Genomic DNA, 24,748 nt, shown 5'->3' on the forward strand with positions numbered 1-24,748 from the left:
CCTATTCAATTATGAGCAGAGCCGGCGCGGATTATTTTCGTTGAACCCTTTCAGTGACCTGAACTCTATCCCCTGTTCGTAGGATGGCACCTGAGGGGCCGGCAAAGCCATATTGACCAAAGACAGGTTTATCTGCTCAAGCATCAGGGGAATGCCCAGGGAGACAGAAGTGTGGATGGATTCACTTACGAGGGAATTTGTCGTTTACTCTTCTGTCCTTGGCTAGGAGCCCATACAGCTGCCGATCACGATGAATCATTTCTCCAGTTTCTGGATCAGCGTTTAGGCTGAGGCACCGGACAGTCCGGAAGATGCATTTGATAGTGACTTCTTGTGCTTCATCGAGACGTGTTTTGACCAGTAACGACGACCAGTTGTCTTCATCATACGGTGGTAGTTCTCCATTGACATCAACATGAATGTTTGGCCTAAGACGACGGATCACGTCCTCGTCTTGATACTCGTTCGGAAGACGTGCTCGAACATCATTCTCGGAAGCAGTAGATGTGATTGATAGAGGGGCAGCGTCGGCAAAGCGAATACGCTGTGGCTGCAGGCCGTCGCGGATTGCTAGAGAAAGGGCCTCACGCTGCGTAGGAACGTAAGCAGCTCCAGGGATATCACGACGGCCTGTTCCACCGATAGTCAAAAGGCGAACATCTTGATTGAGGTGCTTGGAGAAGAATGCACTTGTCTCTTCCCCCAAGTCGATACCTACTGCGGTGGTCCCAAAAATGCTGACTTCGTAAGTCGCATTAGTCAAAAGCGAGAGTGGCGACGGGGTCAGTGGCACGGTGATTGATGAAAGCGGGTTAGCATGGATATGAGTAATAGTCAACTTTGTCCATGAATCGTCTATGGCGGTTTTGAATAGGCAGAGTTTGAAGACCCTCTTGATGGTAAGGAATTTGGCCAGGCGAGAACCATCTGTGGGTGGATTGACCAAGACGAAACACCGGTCAAAACGAAGTCCCTCATTGGTCAATTCGACCGACGATACCTCGACTGGCGGTAGAGATTTCACAGGATAGATAAACAGCTGCGTTTGGGTAAGCCGTGAACGGGTACAAGGTGGTGTGAGGTTAAACATACACGCTGTATTGTTAACATCGCTCGGGCTAACTTTCCTGGGCATCCGGAGGGAAAGACCAGATGGAGGAGTTGTCGAGCGAGGGAATCCCCACCATTTATGCTATTCTTTTTAATGACCAGAGACCACACGAATTCCAGCTTGACAAGATTAATTACGAGCGGATCAGACAACAACGGAGCAACAAGTTTGAACTTGCCGTGCGGGAGCAGATTCCTCTTGCCGGGGGCCCCGTCCTCCGTACTTCGTAAGGCGCGGCGAGAAGCCACGTGTGCGCCGTCACGTGGGGCACTGGGAGCTTCCTGTCAGTGTCAGCTGATGTCACAGTCAGTGCGAGTAGTAGCCTAGTAGGTCCGCGTAGGCTACTACTGCTAGTGAGCACTGAGCACCACCTACATACTTCTTGCGTTTCCCTCGCTGTTCTAAGACTTCCCCGCTCCACCTAAATGGCGGCTGTCTGACGAAGAGCAATCCTGCTCCGCGGCACATAGTATATGTGTCCAGGCTGCAGCGATCCTCCGTCACACTTTTCGTCAGGCCAAATGATTCATTTCTTCCATGCTCGGCTATGGAAATCCCTCGACTATCCGGCCTTGGTAATACCCGCCAGCATCCTATCACACTTGTTGCTTTGCAATATCCAGGCCAGCCGCCATCTTATGCAACATGGCCAGCCTTTTCGAGTAATTCTCAAGGAACTTGGAAAGTAGTCTCGCCCTCCTTACCGCTCCAGGGCACTTTCTCACGACGACCCCATCAGCACCGCCCCCGAATCACTTGCCATTCCGACGTTTTGGCCCTCTTATATGGCTTGACGGATTACTCACCCGCGCATGGAGAATACTGGAAATGTGGACGCGTCAGGCTGGGCAGATCGTGCCTGCAACTCATGTAGACAGCGCCGCGTTAAGGTAAGTGTCTGCCTTTGGAAAGCCAGGCCACTCCGCATTAACTTTGCAGTGTGACAAGAGATTGCCCGGATGCCAAAGATGTCAAAAGTTAGGTCGGCCTTGTACAGGCTATGACCTGGAGCGCAAATTTCTTGATGAGGGAGTCAAGGTGAGGAAGAAGTACGATGGCGGCCTCCAAAGCCTCCCACATGCGCCACGGGAGCCGACAGCGACATCCGCAGCGACCGCGAGAGCGAGAGCCCCTTCCGCAAATTCATCCCCAAGCTTCATGTCAAATATCTTGATTGAAGATCGGTCTGTGCCTGTGCCTCACTTTAACAACCCGTTGAAAAATGCAAGCCCGCCGTTTGCAACCATTCCTCCACCACTTCTTCCGTCGCCTCATTCTATCTCAGCCACGCCACCCGCCAGCAGCAGGCCGTATCCTCTTTCAAATTCGGATTTCCCTCTGTTTGGTGTGAGCCCGAATTACAATCTGTTCGCCGCACAGCCTACACCACCGACAACGGGCCCAGCTACCGGTAACAGTCTACCACCCTTTCGATATAGTCCAAATGCGTCGCTGGATCAAGATCATTATGGATCAACCGACCACCCCACCGCCAAATTACTCCGAGGCCAACCACAGTATACGCCTTCGGAGATATCTTTGGATTACTCTCTCAATGACGACTATTTTGACCTCGACATTGATACATATTATGCTAATGGCAACAATGCTTGTGGATTCATTCCTGGTCTTCCGGTCATCGCGACCGACGCTAGTGAACCCGAAACGGAGGAAGACTTTCTGACCAGCGAGTACGCTTCAGTGAGTGGAAGATCATCGATACACGATAGGTAAGCCGTGCCCCTTTTTCCATCCTCGCTCCTCGACTTGTGAACATCAACTAAGTACAAAGACTGTTTACCCCTGCCCATCATGGAAGCCATTAATTTGCTAATGTCTCTCATCGTCTTCGCAGCGAAGGACGTCGCAAGCGTACCGAATACAGCCAGAAATACTTGAATGAACGGGCGACAGAGTTGACCTGCCTGACCCGACATTTTGTTCAGGCAATATCTCCGTGGATGGACCTTTTTGATCTCGACACCTATTTCAGCCGCATCGTCCCGGTCAAAGCGGTCCAAAATGTCATGTTGCGCTCCGCCATGGCCGCTGTTGCTGCAAATCAGATTGGACAACTGTTGGCCAATAAAACGCCCAGGGATGGATTGGCCCATTTACTCCCCATTATAGGAATCGATGACGGTTCCACACAGCCCAAGGATTGGTTTTACAAAGCCGCCAATTATTACGATCGTGGAATCTCGTACTTGAGAGTCTTCCTTCAACGCTGGCTGAATAATCCCGGGAATGATCAGACGGGTCTGACAAATCAGTCCTCGCGGTACAACACCATAAGAGCGTTGTCAGACTCCGGTTCCGCCGCCCCCGACAGCCGTAAACTCGGAACATCAAATAAGCGACGGCGTTTGCTTCAAGAAAGATCGCCCGGAGGAGATATGGAGGCACTACTAGCCGCAATATCGGTGCTCTCGTTATACGAGACACTTGATTCGTCGACAGGTAATTGGTCACAGTAAGTCTAGACTCACCCATAGATGGTTGTGGGGTATACCCTTCACGGCGAGCATCCTTGGAATGACCACGACGTCTCCGTTCATCCATGGTGAGATGTTGGCAAGGATTGTATCTCTCATTCTTCACCTCTATGAACAGACTATGTTTTGATTCGACTACTGACCAGATTTATAGGCATTTAGACGGGTTCAAAGCACTTCTAGAAACAAAAATCCTCCCACAAGCAATATCAGCTCCCCACCCAAGAGGCGATCCTTATATTTCCATGAAAGCTGGGCGAGCCGCTTTCTGGAATTTCGCAAGAGCAGATTATCTTGCTGCCTACGTCAATCGTACCCAAACCAGACTCGATACTGAGAACATGACAATGTGGAGGGCTGCAGGCTTGCCCATCACCGAGAACGGAGTACTGACACATGGTGATGATGATGCAGCGAATGGTGGCGTTGCAACTTATCTCCCTAGCGATCGAGAGGACGCGGTGTCTTGTAGTCTGATTTGGATAGTCCTGCGGGTTATGAATTTTGTGGCTCAAGGGGCCGCTCAGGCGTCTCCGATACAAGTACGCATTGCTCAATGGATGCAGTTGCGTCGGCAGTTGGAGGAATGGTTCGACAACTTGCCGTTCACATTCCAACCCTACGCTACCATGAGCACCTCTCCGCAGACCGATTCTGAGCAACCCGAAGATCATAAGAACAGGTTTGTCCGGCTGTTCTTCAGCGTCCCAATGTGTGCTGCGGCGCTTCAACTTTATCATTTTGCCCAAATTGTACTGCTCCCAAACCAGCCAGTCGATGAAAGAGACAACAGCAACCTGGCAAAACGAATTCAAATGTTCAGGAATGTTTCCGAAGCATCTGACTATCATAGCCGCCAGATATGCGGCATCGCGCTGGGAAAGCCTCCCCCAGCTGTAAGCCGACAGATGGTTCATTCATTATATCTTGCCGGACTCTGCTTCGAAGAAAATGAAGACAGAAAGGTGGTGTTGGAATTGCTTCAGAATATTGAGAAGGAGACTGGCTCGTCGACTGCCCAGCGTGTGAGAGATCTCAGAGAACAATGGGGCTGGCAAGGCGAGGTTACTGAAATCACGGAGTAACAATGTGGGGTAGGCGCCCGTTCCATTGAGGACAATTCAGCTGCCAAAAACGCTCTGTGGTAGGACCGCTCGGGTGTTGGATGCGATGAATTTATGACTTGCACATAATGTATGAAGATGGGACAACTGACCACCTTACAGACGGCCTGTTATACCATCAGCGCAAAAGCTATCTTTCCTGGCCCAGTATTGTCGAGTGATGCACAATGCAGAGCAGAAATTGTAGTAAATTGTACCACGTACTCAGCTTCTCAATCTCCCCGGGTCTGGCAGCTCTGACTGAACGTCAGCCTCGCCAGGGGCTGCCAAGCCACGGAATTACGATGCACCGAGATCGCAGGGGCCGTCAACCAGCCTGCTGTGAACATCCAGATCACCGACACACCATTTCACATGTAGCGCGCAAAGTCAGGGCGATTGTTGTGTAGGCCTATGCGGCCGTGGACCTGAGCCAACATGTTGAGTGGGATCTTAGTCTTCAACCAGAAGGGCGAGAACCTCATCTTCCGCGCGTTCCGTCCAGATTGCCGCCCTCGACTGGCAGACATCTTCCGCATCCAAGTCATCTCCAACGCCCAGGTCAGATCACCCATCCTTACGCTCGGCTCGACCACCTTCAGCCACGTCAAACATGAAAATATCTATATCGTTGCAGTCACTAAAAGTAACGCGAATGCGGCTGTCGTTTTTGAATTTGTCTACAGATTGATAGGCTTGGGGAGGCAATATTTTGGCAAGTTTGATGAGGATGCTGTCAAGAACAATTTCGTGCTCGTGTACGAGCTGCTTGATGGTATGCTGCCCACCGCGACGTCTTTATTGTCTCAACACAGCCAGCTAAATTAGCAAACAGAAATCCTCGACTTTGGCTACCCACAGAACACGGATGTTGATGTCCTAAAGATGTATATTACACCTGACAACATTTCTTCTGCCATTAGATCTGTCTCTGCAGCTCCGAGCGACACGTCGAGAATTACAATGCAAGCGACAGGTGCACAATCGTGGAGGAGGGGGGACATCAAGTACCGCAAGAACGAGGCATTCGTGGATGTTATCGAAGATGTCAACTTGCTGATGAGCGCAACCGGGACAGTGCTGAGAGCGGATGTAACTGGCCAGATTGTGATGCGAGCATATCTTACTGGCACGCCGGAATGCAAATTTGGCCTGAACGATCAGCTCGTGGTGGGCCATATCGCGCAAGGGGACGGTCCCATCGGCAATCAAGATGGTAAGCGTAAAGCTACACGAGCAGCTGCTGGGTCGGTTACCTTGGAAGACTGCCAGTTCCACCAATGTGTCCAGCTGGGTAAGTTTGAGACCGACAGAACCATATCATTTGTACCTCCGGACGGCGAGTTCGAGTTGATGAGGTACCGGTCGGTCGAGAACGTCAATCTACCGTTCAAGGTTCATGCAATAGTACGCGAGGTCGGCACGACCAAGGTTGAATACAGCATTGCCGTCAAGGCCAACTACGGCAGCAAACTCTTTGCGACCAACGTTGTGATCAGAATCCCCACACCGTTGAACACTGCCAACATTACGGAGAGGACAACGCAAGGAAAAGCTAAATACGAGCCCGAAAATAATTGCATCGTGTGGAAGATCGCGAGGTTCGTCGGTGGGAGCGAGTTTGTCCTCAGCGCCGAGGCACATCTGACCAGCATGACGAACCAGAAGGCCTGGTCTCGACCTCCCTTGAGCATGAATTTCTCCTTGTTGATGTTCACAAGTTCGGGGCTGCTGGTCCGTTACTTGAAGGTCTTTGAGAAGGGCAACTACAGCAGTGTCAAATGGGTTCGGTATATGACTAAGGCCGGGAGCTACGAGATTCGATTCTAAGTAGCTCTGCCCTATCTGTAGCATGGATGTGACATCTTATCCATTCCGCGCAACGCTTATCTGGTGGAGAGTACGAGCCTGAGAAGACATGCCTGCGTGGCGGCCCGGTCATCCGCATTCACATCGGGTATCGGCTGGACCACAGCATGGTCAAAGGCTCACCAGCTCGGGCCGCTGTTGATTGATTGGTTGGGGTGCCGATACGCCGGGCCAGCCCACGGTCGACTCGACGACCTTCTTGAGGCCCATCACTTGCATGCTGGCCAGCCATCTCTAGGTGACATTTCCCGTGGTGCTTCAGGCCTCGGCCACCGGAACCACCCCAGGGGGAGATGGACATCCCATCACACAGGGTACGAAAGAAGGGGGTCAATTTGCTTGATTGAATGAGTAATGAAGAACGGTATATCCTGGTATATCTAAAATCTTATGGGTATCAACTCAGCGCGCCCGCTGCCGAAAGAAGTATAATCATACAAGCAAGAATCGCGTGGCCGAGGTCTGACACTGGCAGCCATGTACGTCGGCCTGTCACCAACTTGAAATGTCTAAATTTGTCCTTGACATTCTTCCTCCTCTCCTCAATCCTACATTGCCCTCGCTAACAAGCAGGCTCCATCTCCTACCAAGACTGTCTTTGTCCTTGCCAATTTTCCTGGCACAGTCATTCCAATCTCGTTTTGATAATTTAAGCTTCTCCAGGACTGTCTCGACAAGAATCTGGTCATCCTCAATTGTCCACTCTGATTCTTCCAAAGTTGGAGATGAGCCATATGCGGAGTCTTGATCGGAGACCATAGCATTTGGACTGATGATCGGCATATCAAGTCGCAGATCTTCTTCTTCCACTGGTGTCTCGAGGGCCCGGAAGTCGTCGGCTGAGAGGCCCAGAGGCATCGACAAAGGGATCCTCCGTGGCCGCTTGGGGGTGCGAACAGGGCGTGGTGTACATTGGCTGTCCTGCATGTTGATGTCTATTGATTCAGAAGGGAGTAGATCTTCCTCAAACTCGCTGCGCCTTCGTTTATTCAGGCCTCGCTGAGGTGGTGGTGGTGGTGGTGGTGGTGGTGGTGATGTGCGTCTCGAGTGTAGGGACTGATTTAGTGGCATGAAAGGGTTACCCAACTCGCGCCGCGGCGCGAGGACAGGTTGCTGTGTAATTGCCGGGCCTCCTAAGATGGCGTGTAGAGCTCGACAGCTTGAAGCAATAGGACTGGGACGTGGCTGTGTTGAGACGTGAGGATGGTAAGGCGTGAATGAAGGCAGCTTGGGTCTTTGTGGTCTTGCCTCTTGAGCAATTCCGCCTTCGCACCCGAAGGCTGATGGGAGTAACATGGTCAATGCGCCGAACAGTGACGTGTGGTGGTGGGTTGCGCCGGAGAATATTTCGACGCGCAACGGTGTAAACAAAAGACCAAAGCTATGCGCAGACGATCGCAGATATGTAGGGAAGCTCGTAAACAAGTGGGCTGATATTGCGACGTGGAGAAAGATGCGTTGTTGCGGTGAGCAGAGATGCGCAGGGAGGTGCATGTGCAGGATGCAGGTTGTAGGCGCGGGAGCAGATGAGAATAGGAAACTGAGGTTGGGAGAAGAAGGGATCGACCAAGCGCCGGGAGGGAAGTGGGCGACCGCCTGTCAACCTCTGTAAGTTTCAAACGGTGGGCCGGATGCCTGACCAGGGTCTGGTCCTCAAGAGGAGCCATCTTCGTCATCTGACCTCTTCTGGACCGACTCTGGTTGCTCCTCAGTCTAATTACAGCGTGGACAAGGACCATCTCAGTTTAGGCTACTCTTATCAATTTTGATTTCGAGACGAGACACGTTCAATCATCCGCGTGGACCTCTTCTCAGGGTCTGCGCAGTGATCACAGATTCAGAGGTCGCCCGATGGGCCACCGAGGCTTCGATCCACGGCCACCGTGGCCGCGCATCACTGATCGTCGGACTGTTCTTCAGCAGGTACCAAGTCTCAACGGCCGTGCAGTCGACCTTGTTCCTGTGCAGCTGGTGTCTTGTGGCAAGACGGCTCCTCCTCGACCACCTGTTCGCTACATCGCTACGGGATAATATCGATTGGCGTGGATGCCGGAGAATTTGGGTTATCAAACGCCTGGCAGACACCAAACAACAGCCGGGACCTTGCGTCAGCCCCAGCTATCTTGCTCATCCTTTCTCTTAGGTTTCAGGGAGTCAGGGTTTGCTAAACGAAGTCCACCATCGAGCTTCGAAATTGCTGCATTCAGACACCAATTTACGCGTTCGCGTCGAAAGCGCGTCAAGACTTGACTGAAACCACTCTAGCGCCGCTTGGCAGGTATTATATCACATGACCGAATTGGACGACGCGTCGAGGCCACAGCCCCGGGGCGGGGCGGGGCGGATCTTCGTCCTCTCTCGGATCTCGAGTCTCAGCAGCATAGCGCTGCAGAGCCTAGGTCTATGCTCCCACAACTGTCAATTCTCAGCTACTCTTAGGTCTGGAGTAGCACCTGGGGCCATCCCAATGGTACCTGCGTACTGTACTCCGTACATGAGTTCTCTTCTTGCAAAGCACGGGTCGCTGTTCCCCACACGCCGACCCAGGTAGGCATTTCCATTGTGCATCTGACGGCCGTACGAGTTCTCGACCTTTCAGTCTACATACATTATTGACGAAGACACATTCCTGGTCATTGTCCTCCTCTGCCCTTCTCTGTCACGTGCGCAATGCTGCTCGCAAGTTGTAAGTGCTCACTCTTTGTCTGCAAACCACTTGTTTGCAAGCCACTTTCCTTAGCCACTGGCTGCAGACATCTTCTGCAGCCCCGTCGGCTCAATCAGGTGGAAATCGAACTGCCCATTGCGGTCAATACACATCCTAGAACAACAGAGACATGTTCTTTGATGCTCAGCGGCAAGAACAAAACCATGCCTTCCCAGTCTCGTACGGCTTGCCGCCCTTCTCTGCTCCCTCAGATACGCTCTCTCCTCGTTGTACCGCCCGTGCCAATCTCCTATAATGAGGACTTTCCAAAGTGCGCTTCTGGCTGTCGTGCTCAGCTTGTCGTTCGGCAATGTCGAAGCATTCTGGCGAATGGTCTGTGGGACCGTCCAGGTGGGACGAATTGATCCTATCATCTCCCCTGGTGGAATTGCTGGTCACTGTCATACCATTGCTGGCCCCAATAGTAAGAGGTTCTGGTCATCGCAATCAATACCCAACTGACTGCCACTTAGACATCAACACTACTTCGACGTTTGACAGTCTCCAAGCAGCATACTGCACCTCGTGCAGTGTTCAGAAGGACAAGAGTGCTTACTGGACGCCAAACCTGTACTTCCGACACTCCAACGGCTTATTTGAAGAAGTGCCCCACGATGGTACTGTTGTCTACTATCTTGACCGCGGAGTTGGCGCAAGCGATATGACTCCTTTCCCACCTGGATATCGCGTTCTTGCTGGAGATGCGGCACTTCGCTCCTACAATACTGCCACCATGACGTATGGCAATAAATCGTATGGCGGTGAGCCCGTCGCCAACCGTGTCAGCTACGCCTGCCTAGACAGCAGTGGACCTATGCCAGAAACGCCAGGCTTTGCTCGGACGAAATGCAGCTCTGGACTGCGAGCTCAAATTCACTTTCCAAGCTGCTGGGACGGTGTCAATCTCTACAAGTCTGATCAGAGCCATGTTGCATATCTTTCTGGCATTGACAATGGCATTTGCCCGCCTACCCATCCCAAAACGTTCCCCCACTTATTTTTCGAGGTCATCTACTCTGTGAACAGCATTGACCAATCTGATGGTGGATATTTTGTCTTCTCGAATGGTGACACTACCGGCTACGGCTTTCACGGTGACTTTCTGAATGGATGGGATCAAGGAGTCTTGGAAACTGCTGTCAAGCGTTGTATGGGGGCTAACGCAACCAACGCTGGTCAAATCGGTCTTTGCCCACCATTGGCCGCTTCCGTCGACCCCTTCTTCAGCCGGAACTGTCCAGAGCTGCCCCCAACTGTGAATGAGACTGTCAAAGGCATGCTCAAGGTTCTTCCCGGATGTAATCCACCAACAGGAGGTCCCGGCCGAGCCCAGCAAAATATATGCCCTGTCCAACCCGCACTCAACTATGTTGATAACCAAGATTTCAAGAATCGCTCCGTTGCTATTCCAGGAGATAAGGTTGGCAATTTCTCGTACCTGGGATGTGCCTTCGACACTGGCAATGGCCAGCCTCGACCTTTAGCAGGCATGAGCTATTCCAATCAAACTGCAATGACGATCGATTCGTGCACCGCCTTTTGCAAAAAGAACGGCTACGCAATGGCTGGTCTAGAATACGCGTCACAATGCTACTGCGCGAGTGCTCTTAGCCAGGCCATCCAACCTCAGCTGACTTGTTCATCTCAATCATACATGATTTGCACAGGCGATAGCTTTCAGTTTTGTGGCGGGCAAGGCCTCATGCAAATTTGGAGCGATGATTCATACACTGGGCCTGCGTTGAAGGGTCTTCCCGTTGCCGATCAGACGACCCTACCTCTTCTCAACGGCGATAATGCGACGTATAGAGGCTGCTACAAGGAAGGAGTTGGTACAAGAGCTCTAAGTGGTACTTCGTACTCGAACAACACTGGCATGTCATTGGAAAACTGTGCTGCGTTTTGTCAACGAGGAAATTTCGCACTTTTCGGTACTGAGTACGGCCAAGGTATGTCCTTCTCTTCTAGTCCTGTTGCTTTCCAAGTTACCAAGCTAATAGTGAACAGAGTGTTACTGTGGCAATACAATCAGTACAGAGAGAGTCCTACAAGGAAATTGCTCCTCCTTCTGCAGCGGCGATAAGACTGAATTCTGTGGCGGTGGGTCACGCCTCTCAGTGTGGTCGCGGGGCTCATATAGCCAACCACCATCATCTTCGAACACCGCCAGCACCCCCACTGGGACTCAATCATCTACTACCATGAGTAACTCTGCAACAGCAGTGCCCGCTGCATCCGGCATTGTTTACATGGACTGTTATAGCGAAACACAAGGGACCCGTGCACTTTCACAATCTTTCACCACCTCAAGCCAGATGACTGTCGACCTCTGTGCCCAGAGAGCGCAAAGCCTGAATCTACCATTCTTCGGGCTTGAGTTCGCATCCCAATGTCTGGCTGGTCATGTGATCAGCGAAGGAAGCTCGATCATTCTGTCGTCGAAGTGCAACATGGCCTGCAACGGCAATTCTTCCCAGACCTGTGGTGGACCGAACGCCATCTCCATGTATAACAACACCCTGTACGTAAAGCCCAGCAACCCGGACCCAGTGAACGTCCCCAATCAGCCTGGCGTCCATTACGGCTACTTTGGCTGCTACGCCGAACCGGGAACTTCACGTGCACTGGGCAGCACATCCAGCCTGGCCAGCTTCGCGACCGAGTCCTCGACGATGAGGGTGGAAGCCTGTGCCGCCTTGTGCTTCAGCAAGGGCTACAATTGGATGGGCGTCGAGAACGGGAACCAGTGCTTCTGTAACGGCGCAGGTGTGATCAACAACGCTGTCGCCCTTCCCGACGCCGACTGCAACACTCCCTGCGTCGGCAATCTCAAACAGAACTGCGGCGGTACCTCCAAGCTGAATGTTTACCAGCTGAAGAGCGGCAACAGCCGCTTCGCGGCTGGAGGCAGGCGCACGAGTACCACCAAATCTGCACAAGCCACACAGCCAACCTCCTCGAAGCGGCCCACGAGACGGTATCGTACTTGGTGACAATAGGAGAGCGCGGATGGGGTATGGAAACAAGCTGGGAGAGAAAATACAAAAATCACTGCTTTTGGAGTGGAGGGTTTGGACTTCTTGTCTCTCTCTGTCTGCCTGTGTATGACTTGCACAACTATGTATGTTTCCAGATTTCAATCCTCAACTTCCAAATTTCCTGCCTTGTCTTTGACTGTCGTGTTCAAGGGATGCTAAGTAAAGTACTTTGAAATAATATGCCATGGTGGCTTACGTAGGCAGTGGGGCCAACATCTAACGTGATCAGCAAGTAGGTACTGGCCTCGAAACTGGAGAGGATCGGGCCTTGGCGTTTAATTAATTGTATGAACTATGGCTGCTGGTAGAGATTTACTCGAAACCGTAAAGCTCCCATCATATTATCCATCGTTTCCCGCGTCCCCGCTAGAAGGACATTGCTCGAGTCCGTTGCTCCTGGCTTCTGTTCCGCCACCGCCTCTCCTCAACCACTGCAACAGCAACTCAGCCGACAGTTTGTATGAGTGTGGGAGGAATTCTCGGTGCATCGAAGTCGAGGTGATTAAGATGAAACAACACCCAGGGGCTCATCTGGTCCACGAATGGGGAGTTACTCTTGATTGGAATGATTTCAGCCCAGGCCAGGATAGAGGCGGAGTTGCTCTTGAAGTGTTCGACGAGACAAGGGTCAAGCGCGGGGGAGGGCTGCACCACGATCCTCAGGTTGTCATGTAGAACTAGAGACCCCTCCAGCCATGTCTTCTTGCACACGCGGAGAAATTGAGCTGCCTTCCCGTTGCCATCTGCGTAATAGCGCAGGTCATAGAGGTCGCACCAGCGGAGTTCGGAGGGAGATTCACGTGATTCACTGATAGATCGCTTGAGGTCGATTTGACGTAGGCTGGGGTTGCTTGAGCAGAGAAACACCAAGACATGGATGTGGTCGATAAAGAGGTGTTCGTAGACCAAGTTCATGATTTCGGCGAGGTAGTTCAGAAATCCCAGAGGACCGGTTGGATTGCGGCGAGGGATGGCCGGTGGTGAGAGTGAGTCCATTCTCAAGTGAGCTGTTCTTGGTAGTTGAGATGACAGTGAAGGAGCGGAGGGCAGATAATTCGAAACAGGAAAGAAATATCTGATGATGGCTAGGATCGGATAAGATGCGACAATGAAGATATGTGATGCCAAAGTCGACAATGTGTGCAGGGTTTGTGGATTCGAATGAAAGCGACCGACCGACCACTTGGTTCAAGCGAGACGGATTTTCTCGTAAGACATAATTCTCGACGGTATGTAGGAACACTCAAGGCAAGACCCACAGTGCTTGCATCTTCTTTCATCGTGGTTACCACTTTCCGCTGCGTTCTCCACAGTTCAAATTTTTGGTATCGAGAGAAATCTTCAATGTTGGGTCTCTGAAGTCGACAATGAGCACTTGGTGGTCTCAACGTTTGCTTTTCTTCAAGGCTTGTTTAGCCTTCCTCGCACGTTCCGAGGAGAAGACCATCTGGTTCCTGGGCTTCTTCTTGGAGACTCTATGTTCTTTGCGTCGTTGCTTGTGGTCAACTTTTGGCTTGACTACTTTGGCTTGGAGCCCGTCGATGTCCATGTCTTCCGAGTTCGTATTGCCATTGGACTGATCTTGCTCTCCTTGTTCCACGGGCTCGTCCACATCCATAGCCTTGTCCTGGATTGGCCGGGGTTTGGCTGCTAGTTCTTGTAGCTTCGCGGACAGCCTTGCGGTACGGGCATTTTCGGCAGGCCCAAAGACCTTGGCTCGAAGATTTCTGTTGTTGCGTTTCGTGTTTGAAGACCGTGCTGACTTTGCCATTGTATGCGTTGGTCAACGGGCGAGATTGGGTGGTGGGGAGGGGAGGCAGAGGGAGAGTTGTTGGTTCTTCAAGGACGAATTTTCGAGAAAATGTTGCCTAGGATTATTTCAGTGGCAGCGGAATTTCTAGGCCGGGGTTGTTGCCGTTGTGGATAACAGATGCGGCAACTGTCCCACATTCGCACTAGCAGGTCACTTAACTGCCTCTAGCGAGCCGGCCACAGGCAGAGCAAATCCTCTAGGCATCTACTATGGTGTTTAGCCCCCTTCTTCACTAAAGCAGCATGTGTTGCTACTCATCAAGCCAGTCGACTGCGCTCCATCACGCTTAACTGGCCGTCCCGAGCCCGAACCGCTGGTGACAACGACGACGACGTGCCAAATTTTTCATTCAACATCGACCCTCATCCTTCTCCCGCCACTCACTCTCAATTCTCTATCACCATCCCCTCATATGGCCCCAGCCGCTCTGTATGAGAACAATGTCTGTCAGGCATCAATAGCCTCGACTTCGTAAGACGATCGCCAGTTGGAAGATCTACGCCGAACTCGCGACCATGGCGACTTCTGCATATGCGCAATCGCAGGACCAGGTCCAGCAGATGATTGCTCTTGTCAAGACCTTAACTGTGGAAAAGTTGAAAACCCTCCTAAGAGCTGAGAATTTGACTGTTGGTGGTGTAAAGAGCGAGCTACAGATCCGGACTATCGCACGTAGGACTGCCTCACAATTCCTTTTTCGAAGTTTACTTCTGACAAAGTCTCTGCCAGATATTGAAAAGCTGCGCAATGCGGGTGACCAGGCTGGGCTGAGTCGAGTGCGAGGCAATATTAGAGGTCTGCCTTCCATTTATGCCTCATCCACATACCCTTCACCTTACTCCCCGCACACCTCGACATCTTCCGCTTCACCTAGTTATTCTTCGCCTGTTCCTCACCCCTCTTACAACATGCCTGGTTCGTTTTCGATGTCGAGTGAGTGACGAACACTGCCACTATGATGGAGATCCTGACTTGTGAATAGATCGGATTACTTTCAAGAATTCTCCCTTCTATACCATCACCAGGTCTTTAACCAACACTCTCGAATGCAAAGGTGAGTTGCTCATGAATCTTGCCCTATAGAAACGTCAAATGACACCTTCAGCTCGCGAGGCAACCCGTGATACGGCGCGATTGACCGTGACACTCTCTCCACAACAGGCAGACCAGCTGTCACAAGATTCTTCATGCAAGGTCATGGTATTCTGCGCTGCCGAAGGGTTCCAGCCGCTCTCGAGAGAATCTGACATTGCTTTCCCCCACAACGTGGAACTAAAATGCAACTCCGACGAAGTCAAGGCAAATCTGAGAGGTCTCAAGAACAAGCCCGGATCCACCAGGCCTGCAGACATCACCCATCTCATCCGCAAAAAGGGAAACTATCCAAACACGGTTGAGATGGTCTATGCCCTGACCACTAAGGTGCGCCCATATCTCTATATGTCTTCTCTCATTTCTTTTTAAGTCCGATATCTAAGCCAAGAATTATCATGCTAAATAGGATGAAAAAATACAGAAATTCTATTTGGTAGTGAATTTGGTCCAACAAAAATCCATCGGCACGATGGTCACTGAACTCAGACACGGAAAAGTCATTAGCAAAGAGCAGGTCCTCCGGGAGAGTGAGTGGTCCTAAGCCAAGCCTATGAAGCACAAAGGCTAATTCCAATTTCCAACAGTGCGATCGAAAGCCGAAGATCCTGATGAAATTGTTGCAACCTCTAGCGTCTTATCACTGAAAGATCCCGTTGCTTATACTCGGATCGTTACTCCTTGTCGTTCCATAGGCTGTAACCACAACCAGTGTTTCGATGCCGCCTCGTATCTTCAGTTACAAGAACAAGCCCCGACTTGGACATGTCCGATTTGTAGCAAGCCTGCTCCCTGGGAGAATCTTGCCCTCGATCAATATGTTAATGACATTTTGTCGTCAACCTCCCGGGATACTGAGGCGGTCACAGTCACTCCTGATGGGAGATGGCATCCGCAGAAGGACGACGATGGCTCGAGTCGCAGAGGCAATCCAACTCCAAGTGACGACGATGACGATGATGATCTAGTTGAAATACGAGACGGCCCATATGCACGGCCCAATGTTGAAACGCTTACGCCACACAGTGTGAGGACTCCTCCACTATCCTCGAGAGAGGACTCTAGAGCACCATCGACGTCAGCACCGAGATCAAATAAACGTTCGCGTGAGGATGTGATTGATTTGACTTTGAGTGACGATGAGGATGTTCCTGCTCCGAAAGTTCAAAGGACTACGAGTCCATCAGAAACGACGAGAATACGTCCGCCCGATAGTCGGTATCATTTTCAACTGCCTCCTCCGAACCCGTCGTCATCTTTTAACTTTGATAAGGTGCATCCTTCTTTTTAAGTCATGATTGCTTTCATTGATTTAGCGATGGCGTTGGAGCGGCATGGGCAGTAAAAAATGGTGACCTCGGACACGTGGGCGCTGGAAAGCCACTATGTTGCAGAATTGATTAATTCAGAAGGCAAGAGTTAAGGACCAGAGATCAAGGACTAAGAGGCTAGGGCTAAAGATGAATGTATGACAGATACTGAACCGAGAGCGTTCTCTGGTAGTGAGCTTGGGAGGCCTTGCACGGTACAAACTTCAGAAGTTTCACATATACTGGCTTTGTACAACAACGCACGATGCAACGAGAATGATGCAGACAGCGGCATTCAAAGATGGTAAGGCTCCAAGCACACTCGTTCTTCTATGCGTTCATCTGTTTCTTTAATTTCAGCCCTCTTCCTCGAGCTCTTCTACAGGACCATCAACAGTGTGATCATCTCCTCCCCAGCACAGCACAAACGCATCATCGCTTGGCTTGATCTTTCGTTTCTCGTTCCCGCTTCGGCTTCCACGATCGCTTGTTACTATCAACGTCGAATTCGAATATCTTCAGAACCTTCGGCTTCCCCGATACCCCAGCCAACACTGGGTTTTCCTCTTCCTCGCCTTTCTGTCCCTCATCTTCCGTCTCCTCCTCTTCCTCCCACTCTCCCGTCGCGACCCCGAAGAAATTCCGCACAATGCCTCTCTCAGTGTGGAAACTAGCGACGACTAGTGCGCATGGGCGTTGTTGTGGCGGCGGCGGCTTCAGCGACGTAGGACCAGTCTCCGAGGAGTAATGTGTTGATCATTATCATCATCATCATCCCGTACAACGAGATACTGCAGGATCGTCTTCACGATATTCGCATACTGTGAGGTCATCCACAGGCAATCCGCGACGACAATGCAATCGTACGTGCCCGGCTGCAGCTGTGGCAACGCGGGTTTCCCGTAGCTCTCTGTCGTGTACATTGTGTCTACCCCATGCATAGCCGAGGACTTGGATGTTCTCTATTGCTGTCATTCCTTCTACAGTTCTGTTATTCGGTAATCTCGACGATCGTGATTGCTCGGTAATGGGTTCGGATGACTCGTTGTTCTCCTTCCGATCGGTGACATTGTCTCGGACATTTTGCTAAATCGCACCCATCGTCAGTGCAGGCGACGACGGCTGGTCGGTTATAGTGACGGAGACGGAGCCACTGAGGGTGCAAATCACCGAGGGAAGTGCCGTTGCTAAAGGTTGCCAAAACAAGAACAAAGGCGTCAGCGATATTTGCAGTCTTCATTTCGTACTATTTGCCATCCGAAGATGTCGCTTGAGCCCGAGCGATAGGTGCCGAGGTGTGTCTGTGTGGTGATGCGCTTTTCATTATCACGTTCCGGCGCCTATCTCGAGAACCCGTTTCCCTCTAACATTCCAGAATCGCCTGTCCCAATCCACCACCATTCTTCACTCCCTCTTCGTTATTATTGTCCGCACCACCTTCGCCGCTGCTCACGGCGCCATCTTCCTCGTCATAGCTTGCGACCTCGATAGCATCCGCGGCGATGACACCCGCGTTCCACAGGTATTGAGCGAAAAGCTTTCTCCCCTCCTCGACGTCCGGGTGAGATGCGAAGTGTGACTGGGCCGAACCGCGGCGAATGGTACGTTACACTGGCACCTGGGGCCCCATAGCTATTCTGCGTCACGTCCGTGAATAGCGTGGAGAGCGCGGACTCGAAGATTTCTTCGGTCGATGGGTCGGCTGAGACCGGGGTCGAGATGTGTTAAGAGAAAGAACATTGTGGGTTGGAGAGCTCCGGTCGACGGGAAAGTTCCAATCTACCCACGCAAGGCTGAAGTGAGGGGAACGAGGCTGGGGCTGCACAGATATGTGATAAGATTAGATCTCGGTGCTTTTGATTTTCCCTCATGAATCTCTCGCAAACGATGTCTGTGCCCTGATATTTATGCACAACAATCTCATGTAATTTAGTCTCACAGTGTCATCTCCAAAGATAGGAGAAGGTGTGAATCTAATTGATCAGTGGAGTTCTAGCTCAAAAGGTCGAATCCTAACCGCAATATGGCTGCAGAGCAGCCATCACATCCAAATCACCTCGATCCAAGCGAGCTAGGCACAAAGGAGTAGTGAGTGCGTTCTAACCCTACGTATTTTATATCTCAAACGTACATTTGTGCGGAATTTTGTGAAAAGGGATCGGAAAAGGGAGTTCCAAGACTAACATGGGCGGCTTCTCGCCTTCAGCTGGGACAGGTACTATCAAAGCGACCTAGAAAACACTAGCCGGGATTCCGATGCAGATAGCGACGGCGGAGAAGACGACCACGGTGGCGAAGAAGAAGAATCCATTACCGAGAGGCCATTAGACCCATCGGAGTTGGAGTCATGGTTCGACGACGTCGGTGCGCCCGCAAAGACACTCGCGTTTCTGACAGACATATCCTTCCCACTGTCGGCGGAATACCTGGCAGAACATGCCCGCAACTCGAACAACGGTGAACATGGACATCAGGCCACCCACGCAGGACTACCGACAGTATTAGATCTTGGTACTGGAAACGGCAGCGCCTTGTTCTCGCTACGCCTTGAGGGCGGGTACAAGGGCGATATGCTTGGTGTGGATTATTCAAGTCAGAGCATTGAGTTGGCGCGGAGGCTGGGAAGGCAGTATCTGAATTCGTCAGCTACGGCATCATCTTCAGCTGAACTCTCTGTGGATGACGCTGCCTCGGAGAAGCCGGGAGATATCGCGTTTGAAACGCTCGATCTGATCCAGGACGACCCGGCCTCCCAGCCGTGGTGGCCCAAGGCAGGTGGGTTTGATTTGGTTCTCGATAAAGGAACCTTCGACGCCATCTCACTCTCATCCTCGACGATCCACGATCCGGCATCGAACAATGAACGACGAGCCTGCGAGCTTTATCCTGCCAAGGCGGCGAGGATGGTCAAGCCTGGTGGGTTCCTGCTCATTACGAGCTGCAATTGGACGGAAGACGAGGTTATTCGGTGGTTCACGCGCCCTGGTCTGGAACAACATGACAGTGTTCGTCTCGAGATCTACGGTCGGATTAAATATCCTGTTTTTGAGTTCGCGGGACAAAAGGGCCAGGGTGTTGCAAGTGTTTGTTTTCGAAGGTTGGAGGAGATATACTGAAGGGAAATTGGGAAAATAGCATACGCTGTTCATCTAACCTTGTTCTCTTTTCTTCTCCAAGTGACATCTATCTCTCCGGCTAAGCAAAAGTTGATGGTATGCAGTAGTTCCTCCGGAGGCGAAAGAGTACAGCAAACACAACCCCGTCGATCACCTATCTCGTCGATCGAGGAAGGAACGGGATTCTGTGTTTGTTTATTTAACACTCAGAGAATATGTAATAGTAGTGGACATCATCATGTCCTTAGAGTAGTGTCCTCATATTCCAGAGACCTTTCGTTACTAGCACTCAAATTGAACCTGGCAGACTGCCGCCAAATAAACGTCAACGCACAAAGTGAGTGTCAAGAGAGGTTGGACCAAAGACACTATGTGTTGATTCATTTGGTCGAAAGTCACCAGCGTGGTTAATGACCTTGCCTTTCGCAATCGTCAACGCGATACCTAAAATTCACCCTATCCTCACTCTCATCTATCATAATGTATTATGACTTTGGAAGTGATGTTGCTTACATAGTAGCGCTGTCAAGGCAAACAACGTGTTCCCATGCTTTCGACCCATTTTGAAGACTGGAGGAATACCGATACCTGCAAGCTGAGCCACGGGATGCATTATCTTCATTCCATAAAGCAGAATGCTGACCTTTTTACCGTGAGGAGAGAGCTTCCAAGGTTCATGGCCGGCTTCTCCGAATGAGGTTGCGGCTGTCCCCAACCCGGTAGTAGGAGCGTTAAGACACGAGCAAATGATTCAACTTTGAAAGCTGTGCAGACTTCATTCACAAGGCTGATTTGGTAGAAGCTGAGTCTCAAGGGAAGGCCGGTCCAGCCAGTGGCTAACATGGCATGCTCAAAGCGTACCGAGAAAGTCAGACGTTGATTTAGGGCAATTGCCTCCGTGCATCCCTAGTTCGAACTGCGTTCCCTGGATATATACAGGAAGGCGGCTACTGCTCCAAAATGCCAGTTTCATGTAGGTTCAGCGTCTGCCATGGGATGGACAGAAGTCCACATCGTAGCCCCAAGGAACAACAAATTTGCTACTGTTAGATTGAAGGCCAATGCTAGAGAAATACTCTAGACTTTTGGGCCGGTGATTCTATTTGCGACGGTCTTGACTGCAGACTCTTCACGACTTAAAAGCCACATAAACAGCATCTGAATCACAAACGCATAGATGGCGAGGAAATATGTCCGTTGGTTCTTCCTTGTTCGCGCCATAGTATATGGGGCGCCATTTCCTGGCATTGCCGTGGGGTCATTTGAAGTATCTGGCAGGAGAACATACTTCAGCGATCGGAGCTAAAATTTAGATGACATGTCAGCAGTTGACTCATGACACAGGAGGATGGCATGCCTGACGTACCAGGAAAAACGCGTTGGCATACCAGGTGTAGACGAATAAAGTCCAGCCCACCCAGTTGTTGGTTCCGCGTCCGCCCGTAAGTAGCTCGCTGAGGAACAGGGTAACAATGACACCGACAAACTTGTAGCCGGAATAGGCAAACAGGTCAAGAAATTGCGAGTCGTTGGTGATGGCCAGGAAGTACATGGCAACCCTAAGGACGAGGAATTCTACCACGATCACGACCAAAGCTGTGCTCGTAATGCTCCCGAGTAGCTCAGGGTGAAACGAGCCTCGTATACCAGCAAGGACAGTGGACAGCAGGATATAGGTCACCAAAGCCATAATTGGAATATACATGTCGGGAGAGTTAAGATCATCACGAGGAGGGAGGTAGTTTAGGGAGTAAGATTGTTGAGAGATATGGCCGTCGGGATTGGTAGATGAAGTAGACATCCGGGTCTGTTGTCTGGTCCAAGGTTTGTGCCTCCAGGGAAATAGAACGAGTAGAAGTTTCCGCACAACGTAAGAGTTGGATACATTGAAGTAGTGCTTCAGCGCCGAGACAGGAACATAACGGTTAAACTGAAAGAAATGGTCAGCGGCTGCCTGGGCTTACGCCGGGACAGTGAGTTTACATTCTGCTCCATATATTCCTGCCCTGCCGCGACGGCAGTTTTTCCGACCTGAAAGCCCATCTGGGCAGTAGGGTCATTCATGAAGCCACCAAAGCCCTGTCCCATCCCACCTCCGGCACTAGGATTTGAGAAAGGGTTACCATAGCTATTGACGGGAGGCTGCTGCTGATTCTGAATCTGGGAGACTGGTGGTGGAGGGGATCTCATCATAGGAACTTGGGAGATGTGCTGCGGCCGCGGATGAAATAGTTCGGGGGACTTTTGAGGCGGGGGGAAGGGTTGACGTTGCTGCATGTTGGTGAGAGAAACGAAAGAAAATGAGTGTGATATCGGGGTGTTGAATGAGAGAAACAAAGACAGCTGTCAAGCGTGTGACCTGCCGAAGGAAGGTAGGTTGTGGAGGCCAGATCTCCTTGGTGAGAAAGCGGAAACAGAACAGACACGAACGAGGTGTTCACAAGTTAATCAAACGAGACGAGGTGGGTTTTGAGAAAAGTGTCATTGTTGCAATTGGTGATGCGCAGTCTGGCAGTTGCAATGGACGCCAGTGCACGTGCAGACTAGACGGAGGACGGGGTTTACCCGATGCCAAGCATGCTTGTCGCCGATGCACGTGCCTCTGGGCTCGGCTGGTTGTCCTTTCCATCCTTGATCCTCGCTATAATTAATTATTGCTTAATTATTGCACGTCACAGGCGTATCTGGCCTGCCCACTGCCCACTCCCGCAACTGCACCCTGCCGCAGTTAAGTTCACAACTGCCATACCCAATATCAACCCTTCTTCTCCACCCTAATACTTGTGAGCTCTCCCAATGTTGGACGCCTTTGAGATCCTCACCACTTCGGGCGTGGTTCTGTGGTCCAGATCCACCTCTACCATTGCTGCCACGGCCGTCAACAGTCTGATCAACGATGTCTTTATCGAAGAAAAGGTCCGCCCGGTCCTCTCAAATTCCGCCCACCCCACCTACAAGCATGAGAGATACACCTTAAAATACGCACTCGTCAAAGACCTGGGCCTGATCTTCGTTGCTGTCTATCAATCTCTTCTCCAACTCACCTGGGTCGACAAACTACTCGACGATGTTCGCACCATATTTGTCGAGGTCTATAGAGGCCAACTCGAGGAACTGGACTATACCGCTCTGAAGTACCCCTTCGACAAGTACTACGACGAAGAAATGCGCCGGCTGGATCAGTCTGCTGGTGGCCCCGTCTCCACTCAAACCCCACGAGTTCAGGTTCAAGAGGAGAAGAAACAGAGTGCTGAAGGTGGTGACACAGGAGGACCTCCCCCGCCAGAGTCACCTCAGCTTCTCAAGGCACAGCCTCGCGCTGTGCCTCCCTTGAACGGTGACTCCACTCTGAGTACACCTGTTCAATCTCCTGACTCTTCCCGACCCACAACTCCTTTACCTGGCATTGCTAGCCATCTCTTGACGGAGAAAGCAAGACCAGGAAGTCGCGGTTCGCGCCGCTCAAGAAAGGCTGCCAATGCCCCCTCCGCCAACGCATCGTCTGGCGACGAAGCAAGGCGGCCAAGAACTCCCAAGTCCACCGCCAAAAAAGGACGAGTGTGGGGTCCAGATGGAATGGCAGACGAATCTGACGACACTAATCTCGACTACTCTGCTATTGAAGCTGATGCTAATGGCGAGTCTGCCGTTCGATCGCCTGCTCTAGAAGCCATCAGCCAAGAAAGCTGGGGTACCAAGAACAAGCAAGGACAGTTTGTCCTCAAAGATCTAGATGATGAAGTCACCAACATTTTGAAATCCGTAGATTCTGGCAAGTCTGAGGCTAACGGGGCCCGCAACACGAGATTTGGAGCCATCTCCGGCTATTTTCGGAACATAGTCGGAGGCAAGACGTTGACCAAGGAAGACCTCGACCAGCCTCTGAAGTCTATGGAAGAACACCTTATCAACAAGAACGTCGCTCGCGACGCAGCAACCCGTCTTTGTGAGGGGGTCCAGACGGAAATGGTTGGCAAAAAGACGGGAGCATTTGAGTCAATTGACACAGCCTTAAAACCAGCGCTCGAAAACTCCTTGCGCAAGATCCTCACCCCCAGATCCTCCTTAGATCTTCTACAACAAATCGAGTCAGTCGCCAATCCATCGGGTTCGAAAGCAAAACCACGGCCATTTGTAATCACCATACTTGGTGTAAACGGTGTCGGTAAATCCACCAACCTCTCGAAACTGTGCTACTTCCTTCTACAAAACAACTATCGGGTGCTTATAGCTGCAGGCGACACGTTCCGATCGGGTGCTGTGGAGCAGCTGAATGTTCATGTACGTAATCTAAGAGAGCTCACAGCTCGAGAGAACTTAGGCGCCGTCAGCATCTACGAAAGAGGCTACGGGAAAGATGCTGCAAATGTTGCCAAAGACGCGGTCGCCTTTGCAGCTGCCAATGATTACCAAGTGGTTTTGATCGACACCGCCGGTCGGGCACACACCAATACTCAGCTTATGGCGTCTCTGGAAAAGCTGGTTGACTTTGCGCAGCCCGACTTGATTTTGCAAGTCGCAGAAGCACTGGTTGGCAATGATTCGGTGGGACAGGCGCAGAACTTCACAAAGGCGCTGGGGAAGAACAGAAAGCTGGATGGATTTATCGTATCAAAGATCGATACAGTGGGATCTGGAATTGGCACAATGATCAGCTTGGTTCATGCTACTTCGGTCCCCGTACAGTTCATTGGGGTTGGACAACATTATGGAGATCTCCGGCAGCTATCTGTTCCATGGGCTGTCAATATGTTGATGAGCTAGTTGAGTTGCAACGATTGTGTAGTGGATTGATTACAATCCCATCTTGACGTCATTGTAATTCCTAACAGTCTTTCATCCAAGTATCGATTTTCTTTCTCACCTCCTCGCACGTGTGAGTTTGGGCACCACGAAATGATACAACCGAGTAATGAATGAGACGCGATCTGACGCGTCCTAAATGCAACTCCTTCTCTTCTACACCGAATCACTCAGCCCAATCCACCACTTTGTACAATTAAATGGCCTCAAAATCCGAGATCGAGGGACTTGAATACTCTAAGCGATATCCGACTACAAAACTCGCCGATATACCAACATTCGCGCTCCCGC

The 24,748-nt window shown here is 51.2% G+C and overlaps 10 protein-coding genes across 10 annotated transcripts; 6 read left to right on the top strand and 4 right to left on the bottom strand.

Annotated features, from left to right (window-relative positions):
- Positions 1-181: 181 nt before the first annotated feature.
- Positions 182-1,135, bottom strand: A1O9_03148 (uncharacterized protein; the record flags this gene model as incomplete). The annotated part of the gene is made up of 1 exon (XM_013408716.1): positions 182-1,135. One exon carries the CDS (start codon positions 1,133-1,135, stop codon positions 182-184), a length of 954 nt encoding a protein of 317 aa, XP_013264170.1.
- A 1,134-nt stretch (positions 1,136-2,269) lies between these two features.
- Positions 2,270-4,691, top strand: A1O9_03149 (uncharacterized protein; the record flags this gene model as incomplete). Its single annotated transcript, XM_013408717.1, has 3 exons — positions 2,270-2,841; positions 2,967-3,584; positions 3,761-4,691. 3 exons carry the CDS (start codon positions 2,270-2,272, stop codon positions 4,689-4,691), a joined length of 2,121 nt encoding a protein of 706 aa, XP_013264171.1.
- Positions 4,692-5,147: 456 nt separating this feature from the next.
- A1O9_03150 (uncharacterized protein) lies at positions 5,148-6,539 on the top strand (the record flags this gene model as incomplete). The annotated part of the gene is made up of 2 exons (XM_013408718.1): positions 5,148-5,484; positions 5,545-6,539. 2 exons carry the CDS (start codon positions 5,148-5,150, stop codon positions 6,537-6,539), a joined length of 1,332 nt encoding a protein of 443 aa, XP_013264172.1.
- A 531-nt stretch (positions 6,540-7,070) lies between these two features.
- A1O9_03151 (uncharacterized protein) lies at positions 7,071-7,874 on the bottom strand (the record flags this gene model as incomplete). Its single annotated transcript, XM_013408719.1, has 1 exon — positions 7,071-7,874. The coding sequence occupies one exon, from the start codon at positions 7,872-7,874 to the stop codon at positions 7,071-7,073; it is 804 nt and encodes a 267-aa protein (XP_013264173.1).
- A 1,666-nt stretch (positions 7,875-9,540) lies between these two features.
- A1O9_03152 (uncharacterized protein) lies at positions 9,541-12,278 on the top strand (the record flags this gene model as incomplete). The annotated part of the gene is made up of 3 exons (XM_013408720.1): positions 9,541-9,709; positions 9,759-11,234; positions 11,323-12,278. The coding sequence occupies 3 exons, from the start codon at positions 9,541-9,543 to the stop codon at positions 12,276-12,278; spliced, it is 2,601 nt and encodes an 866-aa protein (XP_013264174.1).
- A 1,429-nt stretch (positions 12,279-13,707) lies between these two features.
- On the bottom strand, positions 13,708-14,094 carry A1O9_03153 (uncharacterized protein; the record flags this gene model as incomplete). Its single annotated transcript, XM_013408721.1, has 1 exon — positions 13,708-14,094. The coding sequence occupies one exon, from the start codon at positions 14,092-14,094 to the stop codon at positions 13,708-13,710; it is 387 nt and encodes a 128-aa protein (XP_013264175.1).
- Positions 14,095-14,651: 557 nt separating this feature from the next.
- On the top strand, positions 14,652-16,519 carry A1O9_03154 (uncharacterized protein; the record flags this gene model as incomplete). Its single annotated transcript, XM_013408722.1, has 5 exons — positions 14,652-15,069; positions 15,119-15,190; positions 15,242-15,558; positions 15,653-15,758; positions 15,816-16,519. The coding sequence occupies 5 exons, from the start codon at positions 14,652-14,654 to the stop codon at positions 16,517-16,519; spliced, it is 1,617 nt and encodes a 538-aa protein (XP_013264176.1).
- Positions 16,520-18,561: 2,042 nt separating this feature from the next.
- A1O9_03155 (uncharacterized protein) lies at positions 18,562-19,654 on the top strand (the record flags this gene model as incomplete). The annotated part of the gene is made up of 2 exons (XM_013408723.1): positions 18,562-18,626; positions 18,784-19,654. The coding sequence occupies 2 exons, from the start codon at positions 18,562-18,564 to the stop codon at positions 19,652-19,654; spliced, it is 936 nt and encodes a 311-aa protein (XP_013264177.1).
- Positions 19,655-20,731: 1,077 nt separating this feature from the next.
- On the bottom strand, positions 20,732-21,931 carry A1O9_03156 (uncharacterized protein; the record flags this gene model as incomplete). Its single annotated transcript, XM_013408724.1, has 3 exons — positions 20,732-20,956; positions 21,021-21,584; positions 21,638-21,931. 3 exons carry the CDS (start codon positions 21,929-21,931, stop codon positions 20,732-20,734), a joined length of 1,083 nt encoding a protein of 360 aa, XP_013264178.1.
- A 519-nt stretch (positions 21,932-22,450) lies between these two features.
- Positions 22,451-24,418, top strand: A1O9_03157 (fused signal recognition particle receptor; the record flags this gene model as incomplete). The annotated part of the gene is made up of 1 exon (XM_013408725.1): positions 22,451-24,418. The coding sequence occupies one exon, from the start codon at positions 22,451-22,453 to the stop codon at positions 24,416-24,418; it is 1,968 nt and encodes a 655-aa protein (XP_013264179.1).
- Between the last annotated feature and the right edge of the window lie 330 nt (positions 24,419-24,748).

This window comes from Exophiala aquamarina (genome assembly GCF_000709125.1).
Source record: "Exophiala aquamarina CBS 119918 chromosome Unknown aczIA-supercont1.2, whole genome shotgun sequence".
NCBI lineage: Eukaryota > Fungi > Ascomycota > Eurotiomycetes > Chaetothyriales > Herpotrichiellaceae > Exophiala > Exophiala aquamarina.